Source organism: Chaetura pelagica, unplaced genomic scaffold, assembly GCF_000747805.2.
Source record: "Chaetura pelagica isolate M959 unplaced genomic scaffold, ChaPel_1.0 scaffold356, whole genome shotgun sequence".
NCBI lineage: Eukaryota > Metazoa > Chordata > Aves > Apodiformes > Apodidae > Chaetura > Chaetura pelagica.
Window position 1 is genome coordinate 732,120 of NW_009953964.1, and position 21,560 is coordinate 753,679.

Consider the following 21,560-nt stretch of genomic DNA (forward strand, 5'->3'; position numbering starts at 1 on the left):
AAGTTTTTTTACAACACCCAGTACAGATAATAGAATGGCCATAAAATAAATGGTTTCTTCAAATATATACAGGCAAAATCTTCCAGCTGGAGTGTAATACACAGGACTTGAAATTTAAATTATGCAAAGGTTTGACTTAGACATTATTTTTCTAATAAAATTCAGTAGATTTTTCAGGAAAAAAAGAAGATGAAGGAATAATATGCTCTTATTTTACTGAAGTTTTTTGTATATGAAGCTCCTCTCAGATTTTTTTTTAGGCAATGACAGAAACATACATGAACAGAACTTTCTTCTTAGTCTGTTTTTGGCACAGGAAAAGTTGCTTTGTGTGGTCTTGTCACCTGCAGTCCTGCTGAGGGGTCTGCCTGCAATTACAGGGAGGGTACTTTGGTAACACTTCTCCCTTGAGAATGCCTATGCATTTTTACATGTGAGTTAGGCACTTCTTAGACAGACACGTCCCTTTACATATATAGAGAACTGAATCACTGAGACCATGACTTTGTAAAGATTGAGAAATTATATTTAGAATGGACCCAGGAATTATGCCAGTAAACGTGGCATCCAGCACTTTAACCCCTGGATTAGAATTGTTCATACTTAAAGAGACATTTGTTTTGGTTCTTTTTCTAAGGCTGTGTTGCAGATTTTTGTACTTCTGACCTCACAAGCTACAAAATTTGGATTCATTATTCTCATATTTCCAATACAGCACGTGTTTCTGATCAATGTTACTTAGATATGCCTTTTCCTGGGGAGCTAGTGAGGCCAAAGAGACCTGGGCTAGCAGCTTGCAACTAAACATACATACATACATACATATATATATATATTTGGATATCTTTTAATAGTAGTAGGTATGGGGTTTTTTGTTTGTTTATTTTGATGATGCTTGCATTAACAAGTTAGAGCACTGTGAAATATCAAAGGACTGGAAGAGCTGCTTCTCCACCATATACTTTCTGACATTTCTGCACAACTTTTATACATATGGTCTAGATTTTGGAAAATTATGTTTGACCAGAGATGGTGGGTACAATATTGATGCAGGTCCATGTTGAAGTAGAAAGTCCCCATTGCTGGTGTAAAATCCATGCACCTCAAGATATTACATTAACATAGTCTGATAAAAAAGTCTTTATAGTAAGTGCATGCCTGAATAGAAAAGTTTTGCTTCCTTTTTCCTTGGAGGAAAACCATAATAGTGAGCCTCAAAGGGGAAAAAGGCCTACAATAATTTATATTGAAGTGCTTCTTAATTCAAATGGTGTGCTCCTTAGACAGAGAATTTGATAAGAAGGATTAGAACTGAAAAAGAAAGACATTTTTAAAAGCAAAGCTATTACAGGGTTCATTACTTTATTTATATGTTCTCCAAAATCACATGAATGAAGGAAAAAAATGAGAGAAAAAAATACTGGCTTCAGTTCAGAATGTCGATTACTACTTTTTTAATCCTCTTTTCACAATTTATTTGACATCTTGAACAGCAGCCAGAAAAGCTATTATAACTATAAAACATATTCGTTGGTATAAATCTCATTAAGTTGAGCAATTTAATTAAGGTATTGACATGCTTAATTGATACGTGCAAGGAGAGACCATTTTCATATCTAATTTCCATATGCTTTCTGCTTTTAAAAAAACTAGCTCCGTAAAAATGTTATAGATTCAGCTAAGCCCTGTCATCCCAAAGGAGCACTTGCTACCATTTACCTTGATTTAGAGCCAACTACTCTTCTAAGTGGAGCTCCATTAAATGGATCTGATGTATGCCTGACTCAAGCGTGCGTCAGCTTCTCATATGATCAATAGTGGAATATTTATATTAATAAAGCACCAAGTTAATTAAATAAAATAGTCTTCTGGGTAAACTTAAGATACTAGGGGATGGGCAGAGAATCAATACATTCTGCCATTTGAACATTAACTATGTGCTCTGAAATTTTATGTTATGTTAGCAAAGATGCTTGCCTTGTGGAAGCCTGAGATGCACAGAAACTCCCAGTGCAGGAAGCTCCTAAGATTCTTGTGTGGTATTTGCTTATGGAGTTAAAGAAAAACAAACAAACAAAACCTTTGGATCTGTTTTGTTTCTGTGACTACCTTCTTCATTCCTACAAACACATTGCAAATCTTTTATTTTGGGTAGGGACTGTGCACAGTTAATTTGGTATTTTCGCATTCCAGCCTTGTCAGGGAAGGACTGTGCATGACAACGTGCCACCGAAGGGTTTGTCAGCCACAGTGAATGGTGGTAGACCACCTATTTTGTTTATGAAGAAAAAATTCTAAATAAATTTTTGAAATTATCTTTAAAATCACTTGGCCACTCATGAGCATGTCTGGTCATACTGTATTGTATGTTTCAACCAAAAGGAGAAAAGCTCTTCAGCCTTTTCCAGTGGCGTGGCCTGCAGCCACCCCCATGGGTGCAGAGGCAAGTGGCAGAGCAGGCAGGAGCCATGCTGCTGTGCCTACCCTGAAACCTTCTCAGACAGAGCTGGGAGACAGATTTCTACATGAGGGGTCGCATCTGACCCCTATAGAAATCTAACCCTGTTAAAAATGTAATCGTAAGTCTCAGTCACAACTTCACATCATTATTTGTTCTGAAAAGGCAAACTCTGCTGTCTTTGTGACATCAGTGCTGTTTCTGTAACATGTAGTTGGCCTTTGAAGGAAGCACCATTGCAGTGCACTGATACCACTTTATTCTATTTTTTATCTTCATTTTAAGGCTCCATTTCAACACAATAAAGTGAAAAATGTTTCTGTATATAATACTGCAGCTGTAAAAGAATGCCTGACTTAACCAAAGGAGATGTGTTCAATGGAAAGAAAATATTCAATATGAAGAGATTATTCAGTCATTTTAGAACTTGTTCTGTGTAAATAAGTTACTATCCATTTAGTCAGGGGCACTGTGGCATTGACAAAATGACTGTCAGGTCTGGCCCAGAGGTGAGCAGTTGTGTGCCAAAGCCCTCCTGGAAGGTGGAGACCAGAGCATTCCCCCACGCACCCTTTCCTGGCCAGCACTAGGCTCCTTCCTACTCCTCTCTTGCACTTCTCAGGGTTGGTTTGAAGGCCATGAGTTGAAACTGAGGGGATTAGAGCATATTCATTTGGATCTTCTCATTTTTAAAACCTCAGATATGCTGGTCTGAGCAGCAGTTATTGCTCAGCACACAAGGATTATAGAATGGCTCAGGATCTGGATGGAAGATCTCAATGAGCCCATTCTTGGATGGCTTCTTGGCGAGAGATGCTGTCTGCTGTATGAACTGAACAAAAGAATCATGTAAACACACAAGGAGGTAGCATGTGGATTAATGTATAAAACTTATTAAAATAATCAATAAGAGTATTTCTGGGCTATCACAGGAAAATGGCACTGTGAGGTATGATTCTGACCTGATTACTGGGCACAGTGGAAAAGCTGAAGGAGTGGTCTCCTTCTTATATTGAATTTTGTCTTCCAGTAGCCAATATCAGCATTTCAGTATTTACTGAAAAGACGTGGAATTTTTTTATTTTTATATTAATCTAAAACCTAAAGAAGAAGGCATATATATTTAGCCTGTTTAATACTTTCAAATATGCTTCACATGTGGAGAAAAATACTTTGGCTCTTGTCTAATGTTATTAATCAAAGCATGTATGTTACACTTGAAAATTGTAAATATTTAATGGATGTAAAACTATACTTCTGCTGTATTACTGTGTTTGGTAAAGTGTTGGTAAGACATCCCAACCCTATTATTTAGTGTTTGTTTTGCCTTTTATATCTTTCTTATGTTCAATGATTTAGAAAGACTGAACAAAGAGTACAAGCTAGAAATAACATTGGAACCATATGTGTTATAGTTGTATATAATCTATAGCATAATCATATAAATTTAAGAGGGTGGGATAGGTTTAGTTAGAAAACCACTTTCTGGGTTAGACATAGCTCCCCAGTATTTTGAGTTGTCTTTCCAGAAATTAACTGTTCAAAGAAGGGACGAGTGATTGCATCTGAGCTGGGATAAAACCAGATTCCACCGTTCAATTCTTTCTGGAACCAAACAAAACCCTTTGTGTATGGAACTGCGATGCAGAAATGGTTGCATATTTTCTTTACTGATTCTTAGTTTCAGCCTCTTGATTGGTTTTCCGTATATACATCAGGAAATAATTGTCAGAATAAATAATATCAGAATGTAAACTCTTCAAGTTTTACAATGAAGTTGTTGGGTTTTTTTTTTATATAAGATAGAACCACTTCTGTTGTATGAAAAGTTTTTTAATTTTACAGTATCAAATACAAGATTTAAGGTGAAATCATAGTCTTTAAATGGTGTGTGGATGTGTAATATAGACCAGTTTGTGAAATAACATGTTTCTTTGTTCATTACTAGAAATGGCTGTGTTTAGTTTCAGTGTTCTTGGACAATCCATTTACTTTTGAGTTGTTCCTTTTTCTTTCCCCCTTCCCCCTGCCACACTTTGGTAGTGCTCATTGGTTTTATTTTTAAAAAGAATAATCATTCTGGCTGCCAATTTCCTGGTCAAATCACTGCCAGGGAGCAGGGGGACACACACCTGTATCACTTGCGTGAGTTGTCTTTTAATAACAATTTGAATGTTGTACAGCATCTGAAATTGCAAATACAGAGGTTTCCCTTGTCTGTGATTTGAGTTCTCTCTACCTTTGTATTTGAATGTAGTTTTCTAAGTGCCAGGCTGCATTTTGAGAGTAAAGCAAAGCATCCTTACCATCACAAGCTTTCATGTGAAAAATATTGTACTTAGTGTTACATACACGTGACACCCCTTAGATAATTGTTTCTCCAACAGCTTGTTAAGTGGTTGAACTGAGGTATAATAAATTGAAGACACTTGAACTTTTTGATAATTCAAAGCTGAGTGTTACTTTCAGGCATAGTTTCTTCTGCAGACTCACATAGCTGTAGTGGACTTTAGAGAAAATCATCATCCTTCCCAGTAGTGATGAAATCAGATCACTCTGAAATCTGATAATCTTTGATTTGAGAGTGCTTAAAAAATGAAACAGCAGTTTGTGTAGACCTCTTGCTGCTTTTCTCTTGGAGTCCGTTGTGCAGGAGGCCTTCTTTTCCTCTTCCTGGTCAGCTACCAGCTTTTTAATATTTAATTTAATTTTCTGAGCTGACATTGTCAATCTGAAATTCAGCAACATGCTTGACAGTGAGTCAGAGGAAAGCAGAGTTCATTTTTGGAAGTGGCTTTATGCAAATCAATCCTCGTGCAGCTCACTGAAGCAAGGCATTTGCTGATCTATCAAAGTAGTGTCCTTGCTTCCTTGTCTTTGTCAGGAATAAAGCTGAAAATGCACCACAAGAATCTTTGAGAGTTACTGGGAACAATTCACACATGCCCACATCTCCCTATGAGTATTTTGAGTGTTTGGGGATAAAAGCCAAATTTGCTTTTGAAGGAGACTATGGAGGTTTTGGTAGTGCAGTGTTTGGTTGGCATCAGGGAAAATTAAACCAGCTTGTAACTTATTCAGGCCAGGCTTGTTTGAAAGCAGCAATGAAATCTTAGGGAGACTGTTAATTCTTGTGAATTATCTTGATTTTTGGCTTAGTCTTCAACAAAGTTTTAGCTCTTTGGTAGGCAATCTACCAAGACATCAAAATAATGAAACACTAAATAGTGACATGATTACAAGTTTAACTTCTTTTTTTGGAGGAACTTACAATTTTGTGTGCATTTAAAGGTGACTTAGGATTAGCTCTATGTTGCGTTAGCATGTTTGTTTTACTAGCATATTTATTTTTATTTTCTATATTTAACACACCATCTACTTAGATACCTTTTTCAAAAGCATGGTACTATTAAATGGAGTGGGATGTTTGAAGGTGCTTTGCCTACCTGGATAGTCATTAAAAAAAAAAAAATTATTTGGTTATGCATCAGTGAATCTTCTCTTACATGTGTGGATAAAGTAATAGAATGAGCTTTGTAGGTATCATTCTGCTGTAATGGTGAGGGTGGACCTGCCCTGCAACAATTGAATAGCTTTGTGGGTTGATGGAGCTTACCATACAAAGGAGAAACTCCTATTACTTAAAGAGTTACATCTTGCATGAATATCCCCAGTAGAGTCAACCACTTTGTGGAATTGCATCTTGGTCTAATAAATCTAGATGTCATATCCACCTAGAAAAATTAATTAAGGCAACAACCCAGTCTGAACGATATCCACAGTGTTTCACAGAGGCTTTCAGGCACTAAACAATTCACAGAAGGAAAGATACATAAAAGGTAAGTTGTGGAAGAAAAATAGAAGCTACAATACAATGAAAGAAAGAAGGGACAGGATGCATAAAACTCTTTTGTCCTTTATCTGCAGTTTCAGCACCCATTAATGTAGTACAGACTGCTGAATATCACTGCAATAGATATTACTGGTCCAAAAATATAATTTATTTTAAAAACTTCCATTACACCTAAAGCAAGAGTGTCCCACTTTTGCACTGGTGCACTTTTTAAAACAGAATAATAGCCTCTCGATAACCAGGGCTTAGCTGTATCCAGAATGTTGTTTTTCTCACTGCAGTGCATTCAAATATTTTGAAATTCATTGCTGCCTCACTAGAGTAATTGGGATGTCACTGTAGTTGGTTTTACTATCCATGGATTCTGTATCATTTTTATGACTTTTATATAGCCACAGAAATGCCTATGATGATCATGTAAATAAATTAAATAACTGGACTCTTTCAGAAGAACTTTGGAAAAAATAAAGCCTAAATCTTTACACACAGTATTGCTACTTACATCTAAGAAAATAGTCTGTTTTCACGGCTAAATTACAGGATCAGAGCCTGAATTAAATAAATATCATTATGACCATTGTTTTCATTCTACTGAGTGATGGTTAGGTGTAGCAGAATACAATTGATCTGGAAGGTATTTTTCTGAATATATCAGTAATGCATAAGAAAATAATATATTATAAAAAAAATTCATCATTAACAAAGGCAGAATTAGGTCAATAAGATCATTCTAGCAACAGTGCTATTTATTATCTTATTTTTCAGACTTTAAGATTTCTTATTTTTATCTCCTAAAAACAAAACTGGCCATATTTTTTAAAAGACATAACCAATAAAGTGCAAATATCTTTTTGCTAAGTGATCAGTCAGGTCTTAAATAGGTCTTCATTTTTGCTCTCTGGAAGGTAATATCACAATATCATTTTTAGAATTTGCGAATGCGTAACTTTCCTTTACAACACACCTCAATAGACAGAAGCATAAAACAGATAAGAGGTTCATAATATAAAACTTTTTTATTGTTTTCTTTTGGTTTTTAATCAGATTTAAGTAAATGAGCCTCAATATCCCCTTTAGTAGGTGTTTACATTAATAAGCAGCAAGAGAGCTTTTTGCTTTCACATTGCATTAAATGGAGAGTCCCTGGGAGATTCATTTCTTACCACTGATATCAATGCTCTGTTCCTACCTGCTGGAGGTGTATGTTGTTCCTGCGAAATCATGTTGGTGCCTCTGTGTTGTAATCTGACTTGGTCAGAGAACACTGTAATAGAAATGCAGTGGGAGAATTTGGTTTTGCATAGGAAAATCCCATTGGGATCCCTTTGTTTTGTCAGTGTCCCAGCTGCAAATGTGTAGTTCTGGCTAATTCCAGAGGAGAAGAGATTTTTCTAAGTATCTCTCACATACTTCATCAGAACTGTGCATGTTGTTGTTCTGCTGGCAGGCCAATCTCACCACATGCAGTAAAACTTGGTGCATAAATTGCATAAAATTGAATACCTAAAATGGATTATTTTGAATCTGATTGGCAGAGAACACTGTAATAGAAATGCAGTGGGAGAATTTGGTTTTGCATAGGAAAATCCCATTGGGATCCCTTTGTTTTGTCAGTGTCCCAGCTGCAAATGTGTAGTTCTGGCTAATTCCAGAGGAGAAGAGATTTTTCTAAGTATCTCTCACATACTTCATCAGAACTGTGCATGTTGTTGTTCTGCTGGCAGGCCAATCTCACCACATGCAGTAAAACTTGGTGCATAAATTGCATAAAATTGAATACCTAAAATGGATTATTTTGAAGAGGGTTTTTGGTCTTTTCTGATACCCTGCTATAGAGTACCTTGCTCTAGTCACATGCTGTCTCTTACTGTGTCTCATTGTTTCTATAAAAAGGAAGAGTTAATTATATTGTCACCATTTTGAAAAGCACTGAAGATCTACATTAAATACTGCTAATAAAGAAGCTTTTTTGTAATTTATTAGCCAAAAGGTTTATTGTATTTCTAGAGAGGGTTTCTCTTCAAGTGTTTACTCTGAGTCCACTGTTAGTTACCTTCCAACTCCTGCTCCTGGACATATCGAAAATAAAAAGATACTGAAGAAAGTTTTAATTTTTATGAGCGTTTTCCAAAAAACAGAGCAGATGCTGCTTTCTAAAATGAAAACTCTGTCTCAAGATGGTTGGTTTTAAAATAAGAGTCTCCTAAACGCTGTCTGATCAGTATTTGCACAGCATTTTGGAAATGGCAGGAGGAAGGAAAAAGGATTGTAAAAGTCATAAAGACAAATGTTGCCTTTAATTGAGTATTGACACATAGATTATTTTTATGGTTCATTTAAAATTATATAAAAATATTTACTAATCTTGGAAGAAATATTCGGGTAGAATTTTTTTTCTGGTATTATGTTGAGTGCCTTGACAGCCAAATGTTGTAGCACTGTGTCTATTATACAGGAACTGTGTGATTTTTTGCTTGTTTTTTTTGGAGTGACTAAGAATTTGTTTGAAACTTCTTATGAAACACACACAAATAGGTATCCTTTGTTCTTTTAAACATTTAGAAATACTTGACCATGTACTAAATGATCACAGTATTTGGGTCAGGACAGAAGTCATGAATCTGTCAGTCTCTGGAGGTTGGTTGGCTTGAAGGGTCTTTATTAACAGGTGGTTTTTAATTTGGCCTTGGAGAAGGTGGAAGATCATGCTAAAATAATGATGTGCTACTAAGATCTTTTTCTTCTTGATTGCTTTGCAAACACCCTTCCCCAATCTTTTGATTCAGCCTCTGTTCAGCATCTTGTTCTTCAGAAGCAGGTCATTAGACCACATGAAGCTTTGAGTAAATACTGCAGTGCAAAAAAACAGAGTTAACATCTATCACCTCACAGTAAAACCAGATCAATGAAGAAACCAGTGTTTGTCTTCTGGAAGCTTAGCAGTAGAACTTGTGCAGTAGTGCATGACAATGTGAAAGCAGTAAGGATTGGTTTAATTGGAATTTTGAGCTAAATTCTCTCCCTTAAAACAAACAAAACAAAGCGAGTTTCTCAATGGCATGAGTTGAGAGCCAGCTGAATTATATTTCGTGCAAACACGTCACCTTGCATTGTTCAGGGTACAAAACAGCTTGGGACCTGCTCTTGTTTTGCAGAAATCAGATGCTTTCTGTATTTTTATTGCAGTAGTAGCAGGAAGAGTGTTTTTTTTTTCCTTTTAGGAAATTAGCAGTTGTGCAAAGTTTTCACAGAGTAAAGGTTGTACAGTGCTATTGTTCTTAAGTTCTTGCCCTGTAGCCCGTGGGCAAGAGCACTTAGCCATTTTTCCTTTTAGACACAGAGCTGTAACTGCTAGTTTATAGTAAATACCATATTTTACCCTGAATATACAGAATAGGAGAAGCCATTGCACTGAGTGCATACTGAGTGCAGAGGTGCTGATGGCAGGGTCTTGCTGCATCTTGTTCATATTACTATTGTAGTGAGCTGATTTGGTTAATGTTTTTCCCTCCTGGAAGATGATAAATATGTTGAATTTATCTTACATATTTGCAAGGCTCCAAGTAACCAAATTGTCCTCAACAATCCATATATAGAATGACAAAGCCTCTAATATTGAATGGCTTTAGAAATACTAGGACAATAGTTTCTAGATATGAATAGTATTTGGCTGTTTTAAATGTTAAATATTAATTTTAAACATTAAAAAACTGCCACACAATTTTGGTAGAGCAGGAAAAATTCTTCTTCTGTTCTTTGCTGTAGTGGAAGGCCAGCTTAATCTGATAGAAAGTCATTTTTAAAAATGTGGTTAAATATATTTACAGAGGCTGTTTTGATCTGACTTCAATGTCTGCATCCTTCATCTTGTATGTACTGGCACTCACACATCCAGATACACATGCCGTGGAAGTTATCCAGATTCATTCCTTGCAAAGCTCCACCATGGTGGTCAGAATTTTGGCTCAGTTGTCTTAACACACTTCTAAGGCTCAGCAGCCTTTGCACATGCTTGAGGTGAGGCAGGGTTTGTGGTATGTATGGTATGAGTTGTGGATTCTAACAGAAACCTGGGAGACAACAAAGCTACCTTGGGAGTGTCAAGCCTTTAGTTAAAATAACAATACACCATTCATATTAATATTCTGTGCTGGAATTGTTACAATTATAGTTGAGTAAACTTTTTTACCCAATGAATTTCCTTTGTCTTTCTATCTCTTACACACGACCCCATTTTGTCTTGCCAGCTTTTCCCTTTGTGAGCATTAGTCTATTTACCCTCTCCCTTCACTGTCTGTAGAAATTCTTTCCCCTACCTCTTGCTTTATGAAAAAGCTGACTTGTGTCATTCCTCACTTCTCTGACTCTCTTATCTTTTATTAAGTGTTACTTAGAGATACCTATTCTCTTTGGATTATACTAATTTTTTCCCATCTGTTACTCTTTAACTCCTTAATTATGTTCTTTAAATCAGTAAAACATTGTAGGATAGAGTTTATGTGTAGCATACTGTATAAATTAAAACTAATTCTAATGAGACAAATTGCAGTGACTAGTTTGGGTTAAGTATGTGACCTTTTGCAGGGTAGTTCAGCCTAGTTTTTAGTAAAGAAATGCTGTGTTGAAGACTAGTCACTAAACTTCAACAGTGTACAAAACCTCAATAACTTTTTTTTTAGCTTATATCTGTAAATGCATAAGACTGAAATATTTTAAACTCATAAATCTTTTTTGATAAAATAATGTAGACAGCTACCAACATAAATTAACTAATTCTCATTTTTCTGAGCTGCACATTCTGTAGCTGGAGTGAAACTAGCAGTTGAAGTATTTGTTTCTTGGCACTGGTGGCAGGTGATACCCTTTCTTAAAATCAGCATTCATACCTTTTCATTGTTTGCTTTACAACATAAAACTAAACAACATAAGCTTTCCAGTATGATTTCAGCAGAAAGGGCTGGAAAACAATTATTTTGCAGTGACAAGCCATACACAGTTGAATCAACCAGTGTTGTCTTATAGTTTTGTATCAGCTGATTTAGGAGTTGTGTGTGAGCTCTTCTTTCTTAATCCAAAAAAACAACTGACTGGTGGATAGGCTAGAAGGGACTTGAACGAATCATGTTACTTATTCTGGACTTTTCCTTCACTTTAGCTGAACAGTGGTTCTGTGTGTTAATGTTTAACTCAAGAGTTTACAGTTTGATTATGGGATCACAATACAATAACATACTGGGGAAGATACGTGTTTGGCTGGGAACCATTTGCTCTTCATGACTGGTTTGTTGTCTTTGCATTGAACTTTTTTGATATTAAAGGAAAGTGTAGTTTTTTATGGGGTAACACTGGATGTTGATCTTTCAGCATTTTGAGCAGGAGGAATAATGGCAGTAGTGTTCAACCACAATAAATACTTCTTAAGCTGCTTTTCAGGCAGCTCATTGTTTAAAAGTAGCCTTTTTAAATATTAGAATCTACATGCCAAAAAAGTTTTGGAAATTAACTGGCACATGCACAAAGGGATTTTTTCAGGGTTTGTTTTATTTTGTTTTTCAAAAGAGAGACAACCTAAGCATAATGCTTATCAGTTTTGATTTTCATATAATACATCTTATTTAAGTACCTCTGTAAATTGCAAGCTGTATTAAAGTAGGTCTTTTTGATTTTGAACTAAAGTTCAAGTGAAGACTCTGATTTTATTAATGTTCATAGGGTCTGTGTTCCAATAAACTGATTTATATTCTGTCAATGGCAAATAAAAAAAAAAAAAGTCTTAATGTATTTTATTGCTATGTTAGATAGTTGAAATTGCACTTGATTTTATTAATGTTCATAGGGTCTGTGTCCAAAAAATGATTTTTATTTTGTCAAAGGGAAAAAAAAAAAAAAAAAAAGTCTTAATGTATTTTATTGCTATGTTAGATAGTTGAAATTGCACTTAGGATGCAATAACCAGCATTAAAGGAGGAAGCTAAAATGAGTATTATGGCAAAAACTGCAGAGGCAATTAGGAAATGTCAGCAGTTTTGACTGTGTTTTTTTTCCTTTTTCATTTCTTTTATCAGTAAGGCTCTTGCAATTCATGTTTGAAGATCAGGAAAACAATTTTGTACTTGCAGGAGTTAATCTGTGTCCAAAGCATTTCAGTTCAATTAAAATAAAACCTAAGAAAAAATCTATTGGCTTAAACTAACTCTCGTTTGTCTCTGGGTTAGACTAACGTGTGGTCTCCTGCACTGCCAGAACATGTAAGGCACAGCTGCTGGGTGTTGTTAGCTCCTGCATCTCTGATCTCTGCAAACTTGAAATCAAAGTTCTTTACAACCTCCGTGGCTCTCTTTGCCCATCTCTGAAACAAGAGCGCTCTTTCCTTTAGGGACATTCACCACATAAGGCTGCAGAAGTCGTTGGTTGAATGTATCTGGTATCGTTCCCTGCTGTGTTTGAACTTGGTGGGTTCCTCTCTGATGTGCTGCCGAGGCTCTTTCCAGCATGTGTCCATCAGACAGGACACCTTTGAGAAGGAGGCAGGTGGACTCTCAAAAACGCTAGACTTTGTTTAAGCAGTGGCTGGTTGTAGAACCTCTGTGTCATGGAAGGTTGAACTGGATGCATCGTGCCTGTATATACCAAAATAGCGGGAAGAACAATCAGAAAACATTCATTTAGCTCAAGATACCTGTTTTATCAGAATGCAAATTAACACATTTCCATTGTTGTTGGGCTTGCTGTTTTTTGTACAGAGGAACCTTTGTGAAGGAGGAGGGTGCTGCTGACTTACTGGAACACTTTAGTTTGTCCTTAGGTCAAACACTTTTGGTCAACTCCCTAATATTTTCTATTAGGGTGAGGATTTTTGGATGCATATGTTTCTCTAAAGCTGGCATTTTTCATATTTCCTACTTAGGGTCCATCAGGTACTCAGGTGTTGGATTCATCTTCCATTACAGAAATAGATGGATTGAAACCCCTAAGAAATACAAAATGTATTAGTAATCATAATTTATTTTTTCTTCAGTTTTGTTGTTTATTTTTTCTTGAATACCACAATTCTTTCTTGCCTGTCTGCTTTTAGGGTTGTGTTTTTGGCAATAACTAATAGTTATTTAACATACTGTCATTGAGAGCTTCCCATTATGTCTGTTATTAGAAGGAGAGAATAAAAGCTGGAACTTTTAGATAAACTATTTAGACTGTTTGCTTGTTACATCCTTCTGCTGCCTCAGAGCAAATTACTGTGCACAGTAAAATGCCAAATAAATGCAACTTGAGATGTTGGTGGGTTTACACTGGTTTTATTTGATCACACAATTCTACTTCTTCTATTTTCTATTTTGCACCTCTGTTGCTTTCAGATCTTACTAATCTTTGCCTTTCTGACCCATTTTTTCCTGCTTTTATCATTGACTGCAGCCCTGCCAATGCCTCACTGTCACACCAGAGCAACTCCCTGTCATGCAATCACTTGTCAGTATAAGACTTCCTTTCTCTAGGTCTGAAATACACTTCACTTTCTACTCGTCTCTGTTTGGGTTGCCTGATCATTTGTCTGGGTTGAAGGTCTGCCTTTAAAGAACTAATATTTTGTTGCTGGCAAAAGAAAGGGGAGGTGAAGGAAGGGTCAGGGTGTGGATCAGTGTTAAACAAATTGTGAAGGTCATAAAGAATTTTAATGTGTCTTGAAAAAGAGACTTGTATCCAGCAGCACATTTTTGTTTGTGATAGTCTGAATGGACAATTGTGGCTGCTTTGAGAATTTGGTGTAGACTGCATGACTGGTATAAATTGAATTAGTCTCATGACAAGGACATAGTCCCCTTTTTCTTCTTTCTATCTGCCTGATGGAAAGCAGAAGAAAGCCCTGTGTGACACGCTTGACCCACAGTGTCACTGTGGGCTTTTGTGAAAGGCTCTGGCTTCTGGCCTCTCATTTGATAAAGCCAATTTGATGGAGACTAGAAAGGAAGCTTGCTGCAACACAAAATTTACTTACAGAATATATTTGGTGGTGAGTAGAGATGATTGCCATTCTGTCTGCATAATCATTAGCAAGCCGGCGTTTCTTGCCGAAAATGGGGCAAAGTCTTGGGTTTGTATAACTTAGGGACACAGTAGCACCAAATGGTGCACTGTGTAGTATCCTGTGCCATGGGATCACCTTCCTTTGTCTTTTTCTCCAGCCATTCCTGTGCCTTCCTTTTCCTCCATTTGCTTATTTCTCCCATTTTTCTTTCCCACTCTTCTGCCTTCCTTTCATCTCCCTACACTTCTTTCCTCCCCCAACTTTGTATCTTGAACTGGAATGAAATTTCTCCGTCTTTTCCACTCTGACAGGGCATCAGGAAATAACACATTCTAAGTGCTGCTTTACTTTAGCCTGAAAACATCCCAGCTTACTGATTTTGTGTTCTTTTCCTTCCCATTCATGATGTTCTCCTGACAGAGGAGTGCAAATTTGGACAATTCCAGTGGAAATGTATGTAGTGTATCAAAGGAAAAAAGATCAGAATGCAGGATGTGTAAAATAAAACGGTAACCTTCGTTGCTGGATGTTATACCTGTATTCACAATGCAAATGTAATTATTTAAATTGAAATATTTCTTAATATTCTAAGTACTAGAAAGACCTTTTGAATTGCTGGTTTGCGTTTTTGGGTTTGGGTGAGTTTTATTTAACCAAGATCAAAAATTCTCTTTCCCATTAATACACAAGGCAGTGTTTTGGGTTTTTTAATTAAGATCTTTTCATTGTAAATTTACAAAACTCATAAGAGAATGATTTTAATATTTTTCCTGAATATTTGTGTCAAATAAGGGACTGTCACTTGAGGAAGAGTAGCCAAGTATTTTTGCAGTCAGCAAACAAACAGTTGAGAAAAATTAAGTTACATTACAGGTTTGCTATTTCAGTGTGTGAGATTTGGCTGCAGGTACTCTTGACAGCACATCATGGCATTGTGCCAGCCTCGTGACCAAGTTTGAGTGATGTTTTTTGCAAGTTCTGTCATTTGTATCATGAATGCTGGTGGTTTTCATTGGAGAGTCATTTCAGCTCATGCCACAAACCTCTAAGGGAGGTACAGAAAATTGAAAACATTGTGTAGTTTAACAATCCAGAAATACCTACTTTTCCAAGAATGTTTATATTCCATTATCTCATGTAGATGTTAGAAAACTGTTCTTTTTTAATACAATGTATTTTTTTGTCTTCTTTTATGCAGAGACCTGAGTGAAAACCAGATAAAAGGAATCCCTAGAAAGGCCTTTCGAGGAATCATTGATGTGAAGAACTTGTAAGTGACAACTTCATTAATGTTTGTGGTGAAAAACAGTCTCCCTCTGTTACATCTGGCTGTCACAATTTGTTTGAGTACTGTGTGGTTAGCTCTGTGCAACACAAAAGGGAACTGTGGACCCTGCTGTGTGCAGCAAGTTATTGTCAGGGGTCTCACGTGCTACTCTGGTCCACATGTAGGCTGTGCAACACATCTGGGGAAGTTTGGAGAAAAGGATAAAAACCATACTTGAAGGCTTTACCTCTCCCTTTAGTATTGTTCTGCAACATCCAGTGAAATCACAATCCAAACCTTGAAGCAAGATGTGTATAGGAAAAGAACTGATAAGAGTTTGGGATGAAATTTAGATATTCAGTTAGATTAAATTTTCTCTCCCATCACTGGGGTGGAAAGGAAATAAGGCAAAATATGGCACACAGTGGTCAGGCATGGTGGTTGAGCAGAAATAACAGAAAAAAATAAAAGAATGTCATTTCTGCTCACAGGAAAGTTTATAGTGGGAAGAACTTTGTGAATTTTAAACATAAGCATGGCTTTCTTGTAGAGTTACTACAAAACTTATATTGTGTAATCTAGAGGAATAGATGATGTTTCATTTCAGAAAATCTAACTTTTCCAGCTGTAATTCCCTGTTAGTTTTCTAACTTCATTTAAATTACAAAGTTCACATTCAGAATTGGTTTCACCTCTGGTAAGTTGTCAGAAAAATCATGAGTGTTCTTTGATTTATACACCTAATCTCAGTGCAGAAGGAAGCAGGGTCTCATCTTTTACCTGAGCTGATATCAAGGGATGGATGAATGGACTGCTTAGAGGAGCTCTGTAAATGTTGGCATCCAAAGTTTTAACAAAAAACTGTGACTGTCACGTTAGGCAGTATGGATTATTTTGCTTTAAAAGACATGGTATCAGAAGTGCTTCTCTGTAGCCACTATTTCTGTCTTTCAGGAATACTAATGTTATCACAGAATCATAAAATAATTCTGGTTGGCAGTCTCCTCTGCAAGTCATCTAGTCCAACCTCCATCTCAAAAAAACTTAGTAGTCTATTTAATAGGTTTGCTGATATGAGCCACAAGTACTGATTGTTTAGAACAAGAGCAGAGGAGGAGACTTTTCATTCAGATTGATAGGTATTTTTTCTTAACAAGGAATGGATGAACTGCATATCTAGGATAGTTCCTTAGATCAGGTGACTGTTACTTCCAGACACATACAAGTGGCTTATGAGTTGTTTAAAAAATGTGACAAAATCTTGAGCCAACTTGCTGCTGGAAATGCATTAGCATTTCTGCAGCAATACGAGTGTGATTCAAGTTAAACCAAGTTAATAGTTCAAGCTCTTGGAGCTTTAAGCAGTGAGCTTAAGTGTGCCAATCCCCTTTCCCAGTCTAGATTTGGCAGCCACATTGCTCCCTTCTGAGTCACAGAAATGACCATGCCAACGTGGGCGAGTGTTCAAGCTCCTAGAGGAAGAGAGTGAGTCTGCCTTCCAGTGCCAGTCAGCAGTGTGAGCACCTGCCCTGCTCATCACCTGGTGACTCTGACACATATGAGCTAATGTGATAGCAGCAGGGTTGGCCATGTCTGTGGTTATCACTTTGCAGATTTCTGGTACTATCTCAGATTTCTACCACCTTATAAAGCATGGTTTTGAAGGATCTTGGAGACCTTCAGACATAAGAAATAAAAATACATATTCTCCCACACTCCCCAAACCTTTCCAGTTTATCTTTAGTATTCATATATGGGAAGTCTGGCATGGAACATTCTCTGTTTTCATGGCTTGATATTTCACATGGCCTCAAATTCTTCCAGTTTCTACATAAAGTGTCCAAATGTCATGGCAAAAATACTAACTTTGTAGATATAATAGGAACACATCAAGTGCTACAACACATGCAACTCTGCAGATTAATGCTGTCTTGAACAGCAGCTTGGAAAGCTTCCCTCAGGAAAAAATGCAGAGAAGTTGATGCAATAGACTAAGCCCGAGCATGTATTCCTTTTGGATACAGACTCTGAAATATGCAGCCTAAGGGCTCAAGATAAATTGGAGTATGTGTCATTTGGAAACCCTGGGAGAACTGCCCTCTCTCAGCACAGCTGTAGCAGTAAGCAGCACCAAGTGGCTGGTTGGAGCAGATTGGCTTGGTACCAATAGGAATTTGGTCATTTAAAAAAATAAATGTTAAGATTATAGGAGAGAAAAAAAAGGTGTTATGGAAAGCAGTGTTCCAGGATATTTTTCACCATACCTTTCTTTTTAAATGGTAGAAGATTTGTCTATTGTCACCTCTTAGCACAGCATGAGCCCAGGAAAATGGGCTTATAGAAGGGCTGTGCTAAAGAAGAGCTTTTATATGTCAGGGAGGCCAATGTGTTTGCATGAGACAAAAGCAAAGCAGAGGCTGGCAAGTTGAGGTTTTAAAACTCCCAGTTGGGGAAATTTGTTGTGAATTTTCATATGAAGTGTTTCCTGCTCTTTGACTATAAAATAAAAGGAAGAATCTGCACACAAAATGTAAATTAATAAATCTATTTCTAATTAAAATGTAGAAAATAATTATACTGCTTTTAGAAAGTTTCATGAGCACATAATATCCATTACCAATAGTGAACTTAGATGGGAATTTTGCATAAACTGACACTTTGAATATTTGTTAGAATAAATGCTACTCCGTGATCCTAAATGAGTTGAACAAAAAAGGACAAGAGAGGGCCAGGTTGCAGTGTGCACCTGTATTCAATTTCTGTTACTTATTACTTAGAGAACAGGAAATGTTTCATGCAGAAACACCCCAAGTAAGCACGTTTATTTCAAGAATGAAAGAATATGGATTTGGGTCTTGTTGAGCTTTGGGCTAACTCATCACTGTCAGCCATGGTCTTCCATCATAAAAATATATAGAGCCACTTCTTGGATTTCTGCACGTTTACCCTGTTTGTATCACATCGTGACATTCAGATGAGTGTTTCTCTAGTGAGGTCTTCCTGCAGTTTCTGTTGAATTAGCCTGCCCAGCCCACCTTTCTGGGGAAAGCCAGATACCCAGAACAGGAATCCACAGAAGTTGAGTCGAATAAAGATCCTGTAACAGCAGTAGCCATTCTTTGAGGGTGTTGCCTGCAGTTATTAGCAGTGTGCTCCCAGCTCTTCCTCCCTCTGTGCTCACTTTTAAGACTGTGAAGCTGAACGTAGCCAGTCAAGCTGTGTGGGCATCACAAAGCACTGCAGGAATGTGATTCTTGGAGGCATGATGATATCAGGGTTGCTTGTGTTGCAGGGATCATTACCCCGCAAGAAATGCAGAGGACGGATTTCAAATAATTACTCCTCCTGGCAAGTTGCTGCCCTGTGTCCTTTTGTCATCTCTTGACAGAAGTTTATTCCTTTGTTTTGTGGCATTGCAGTAAGGAAAGTCAATAGCCTGAGACCTAACATCAAGCAGAATGCTGTCTGAGGCTAAAGTGGCAAGACTGTGATTGTGTGTTTCACTGAGTCTTATTCCCTTTGTCAGCCATTCCTATCTTGCACCTTTCTGCCCAAAGGAAAAGCTACTCCTTTAGGCAGTGAGAGTGCAAACACACATCTTGAGTATATACAGAGACAGCTTTGGTGTCAGAGTCTATGTCAGTGCAGCCTCCATGACCCACATCAAGGAGCAAGTGCTGGTGGAAGGGCAGAGTGGCAGAACTGGCCTGTGTCCATACTGTCGACAGGGCTCAAGCTCTGCTATGCCTGGTCCTCTCTTTCACATCAACATCTCCCAAAGAAACTAAAGGATTCACTAAAAGGAAACTATTAATACATACACAGTGTGGATGCATGGGGAGAATGCCAGAGCAGCAGAGCAGAGGGGGAGCTAGCCTGGTGGTGTAGACCTCCTGTCTGAACACCACAAAGAGCCAGAGCCACATGAAGTTACCCAGTTAGTGCATTTTCTGAGGAGTTGCTGCCATTTCTTGTTCTTGATTCCCTGGAACTCAGTGCATATCCAGCTTCAGTGTTTTTCCTTCTGCTGGATTTGACTACAAGATAGATTTTTGTAGCACTGGGATTCAAAAAAACACAAGCTAACAGGTTCATCTGTCATACTAAACAGGCTCAGAGCATTTCTGTCTAAATATTCCTCAGTTGCATGTAAGATAATAGCTCATATTACTAGACTTGCAAGCAGCTTTCCTTGCATCCTGGGGCCACTTAGGAAATTGTGGGTAATATCCTTCTTTATATCCCTAAAGGTTCCTTTGGAGGAAGAAATTAAGCATTTTGATTTTTTTTAATGCAGAAATACATCAGCACATATGTAACAGTTACCACTTTTCTAAGTCAGTAGTCATTTTCTTTCCTAGGGGTTAAAAAAACAGAGCTCTGCAAATACTGTAAAATGTTTTTGTGACTGTTACTTTCAGTTTCTTATTTGTTAAATGGCTTTTCCTGGAAGATATACTCTTATTTTTTCTCCCTGCATCTACTATTAGCATCGATCCATGTCTCTTTTACAAAAATTAAACACCAAGATTGCACATTCAGGTTTTGGAAAAAGCTGAACTTGCTTTTTATGTTGAGAGGTATTTTGCATTAACCTACACAAAACATAAAAATGCTCCTATGTCACTTTTTTTTTATCCATCACAAGCAGCACTGCAGAGCATATTTGTAATATTTACCATTCAGCCATAGAATAGAAATAATTAAACATACCCGTCAAACTAAAATAATGAATAAACCCATGGAAATACTGATTGATTTGTGTGTAGCCATTTCACTAACAGCCAGTAAGTGATTGTGAGTTATTTGCTGTACAAATATACACAGTATATCTTAATGAAATGTTGCACTAGAAAACTCTTTAGTCTGGGTTCTCAGGGACAGCCATAATCCAGAGCCCTCTGAAATTCTTGGCCTTAGTTTCTTGACATTTGTGCACAGCATTCAGTGCTGCAGTTTGCAGTAAAATGAAACAAAAGGAGAAATAGCCTTGTTTTCCACTCTTTTGGTGTAAAATCTGGAATAAGTCTACTGAAGTCAATGGTTGGCCTCAAATAAAAGAATTCAAAGGGCTTGAGGAGAATTGCTTATCACATGTTGGCTTGTGTATTTGCTTATGTAGCTTTCTATAGACCGAACAACATGTGTCTGTATTTGATAATGTGCTTAAAAGGCACAGTATTTTTTAAATATCAATACATAAAAACTTAAAGAAAGGCTAAATTTGTATTATGGAAGAGATTTCAGGTTGCTTTGATCTCAGCTGGTATTTTTTAGCATCTTCAGAACTGGCAAAACAGATCAGAGGTATTGAAACAATCAGCTATTTGAAAACACTCATTAGAGACACGCTTTTTGCACTCTTTAGGGGCTGAAAAGACCATATTACTTCAACCTTAAAAATTTGTAAATAATTTTTCTCCTCATCTGTAAAATCACACTGCGCTCAATGTATTCCGAGTATATTCTTTCCTATCTCCTATAAATGGTATTCATTTTGGTAGTGACCATAATGAATTCAATAGACATCTCAGTGGCCATTGCATTTACTTTCCTAGACATTCCATTGTAATGCTGCATTATTGTAACATTAGAATAACGTTACAAACTTATCACCTTCTACGGAGAAACATCACCTGCAGCCTAAGCTAATTTTATGAATATATTAGTCTGTGCTTTTGCCATCTGTTCTGCCCCTTCTAATAAATGCAAAAAGCAGATATTTCACAATTATCTCATTTAAATATATGATGGATTGAAATGCACATGCACGGTCCCTACACAATGCAGAATGCATTTAAGGTGAGTATGTAACCCAACCAAGCAGAGAGGCTGGGTCCTAGCAGTGGACATTTTGTGATATAGTAATGTTCATTTCTTTACCTCTTCACAAGCTGGCCTTGTGGAAAAGCTAACACACCAAGTGACACAGAATTTGGTTGCTTCTTGAAAGTCATGA

General features: G+C 37.0%; 1 protein-coding gene across 1 annotated transcript in view; it reads left to right on the forward strand.

Moving 5' to 3' along the window:
• The window catches only part of SLIT3 (slit homolog 3 (Drosophila)), a 485,523-nt gene that overhangs the window by 230,940 nt on the left and 233,023 nt on the right, over window positions 1–21,560 (forward strand). The window contains exon 5 of the mRNA XM_010001942.1: window positions 15,533–15,604. Coding sequence (XP_010000244.1) covers window positions 15,533–15,604 — 72 coding nt within the window. The remainder of the gene's footprint in view (window positions 1–15,532; window positions 15,605–21,560) is intronic.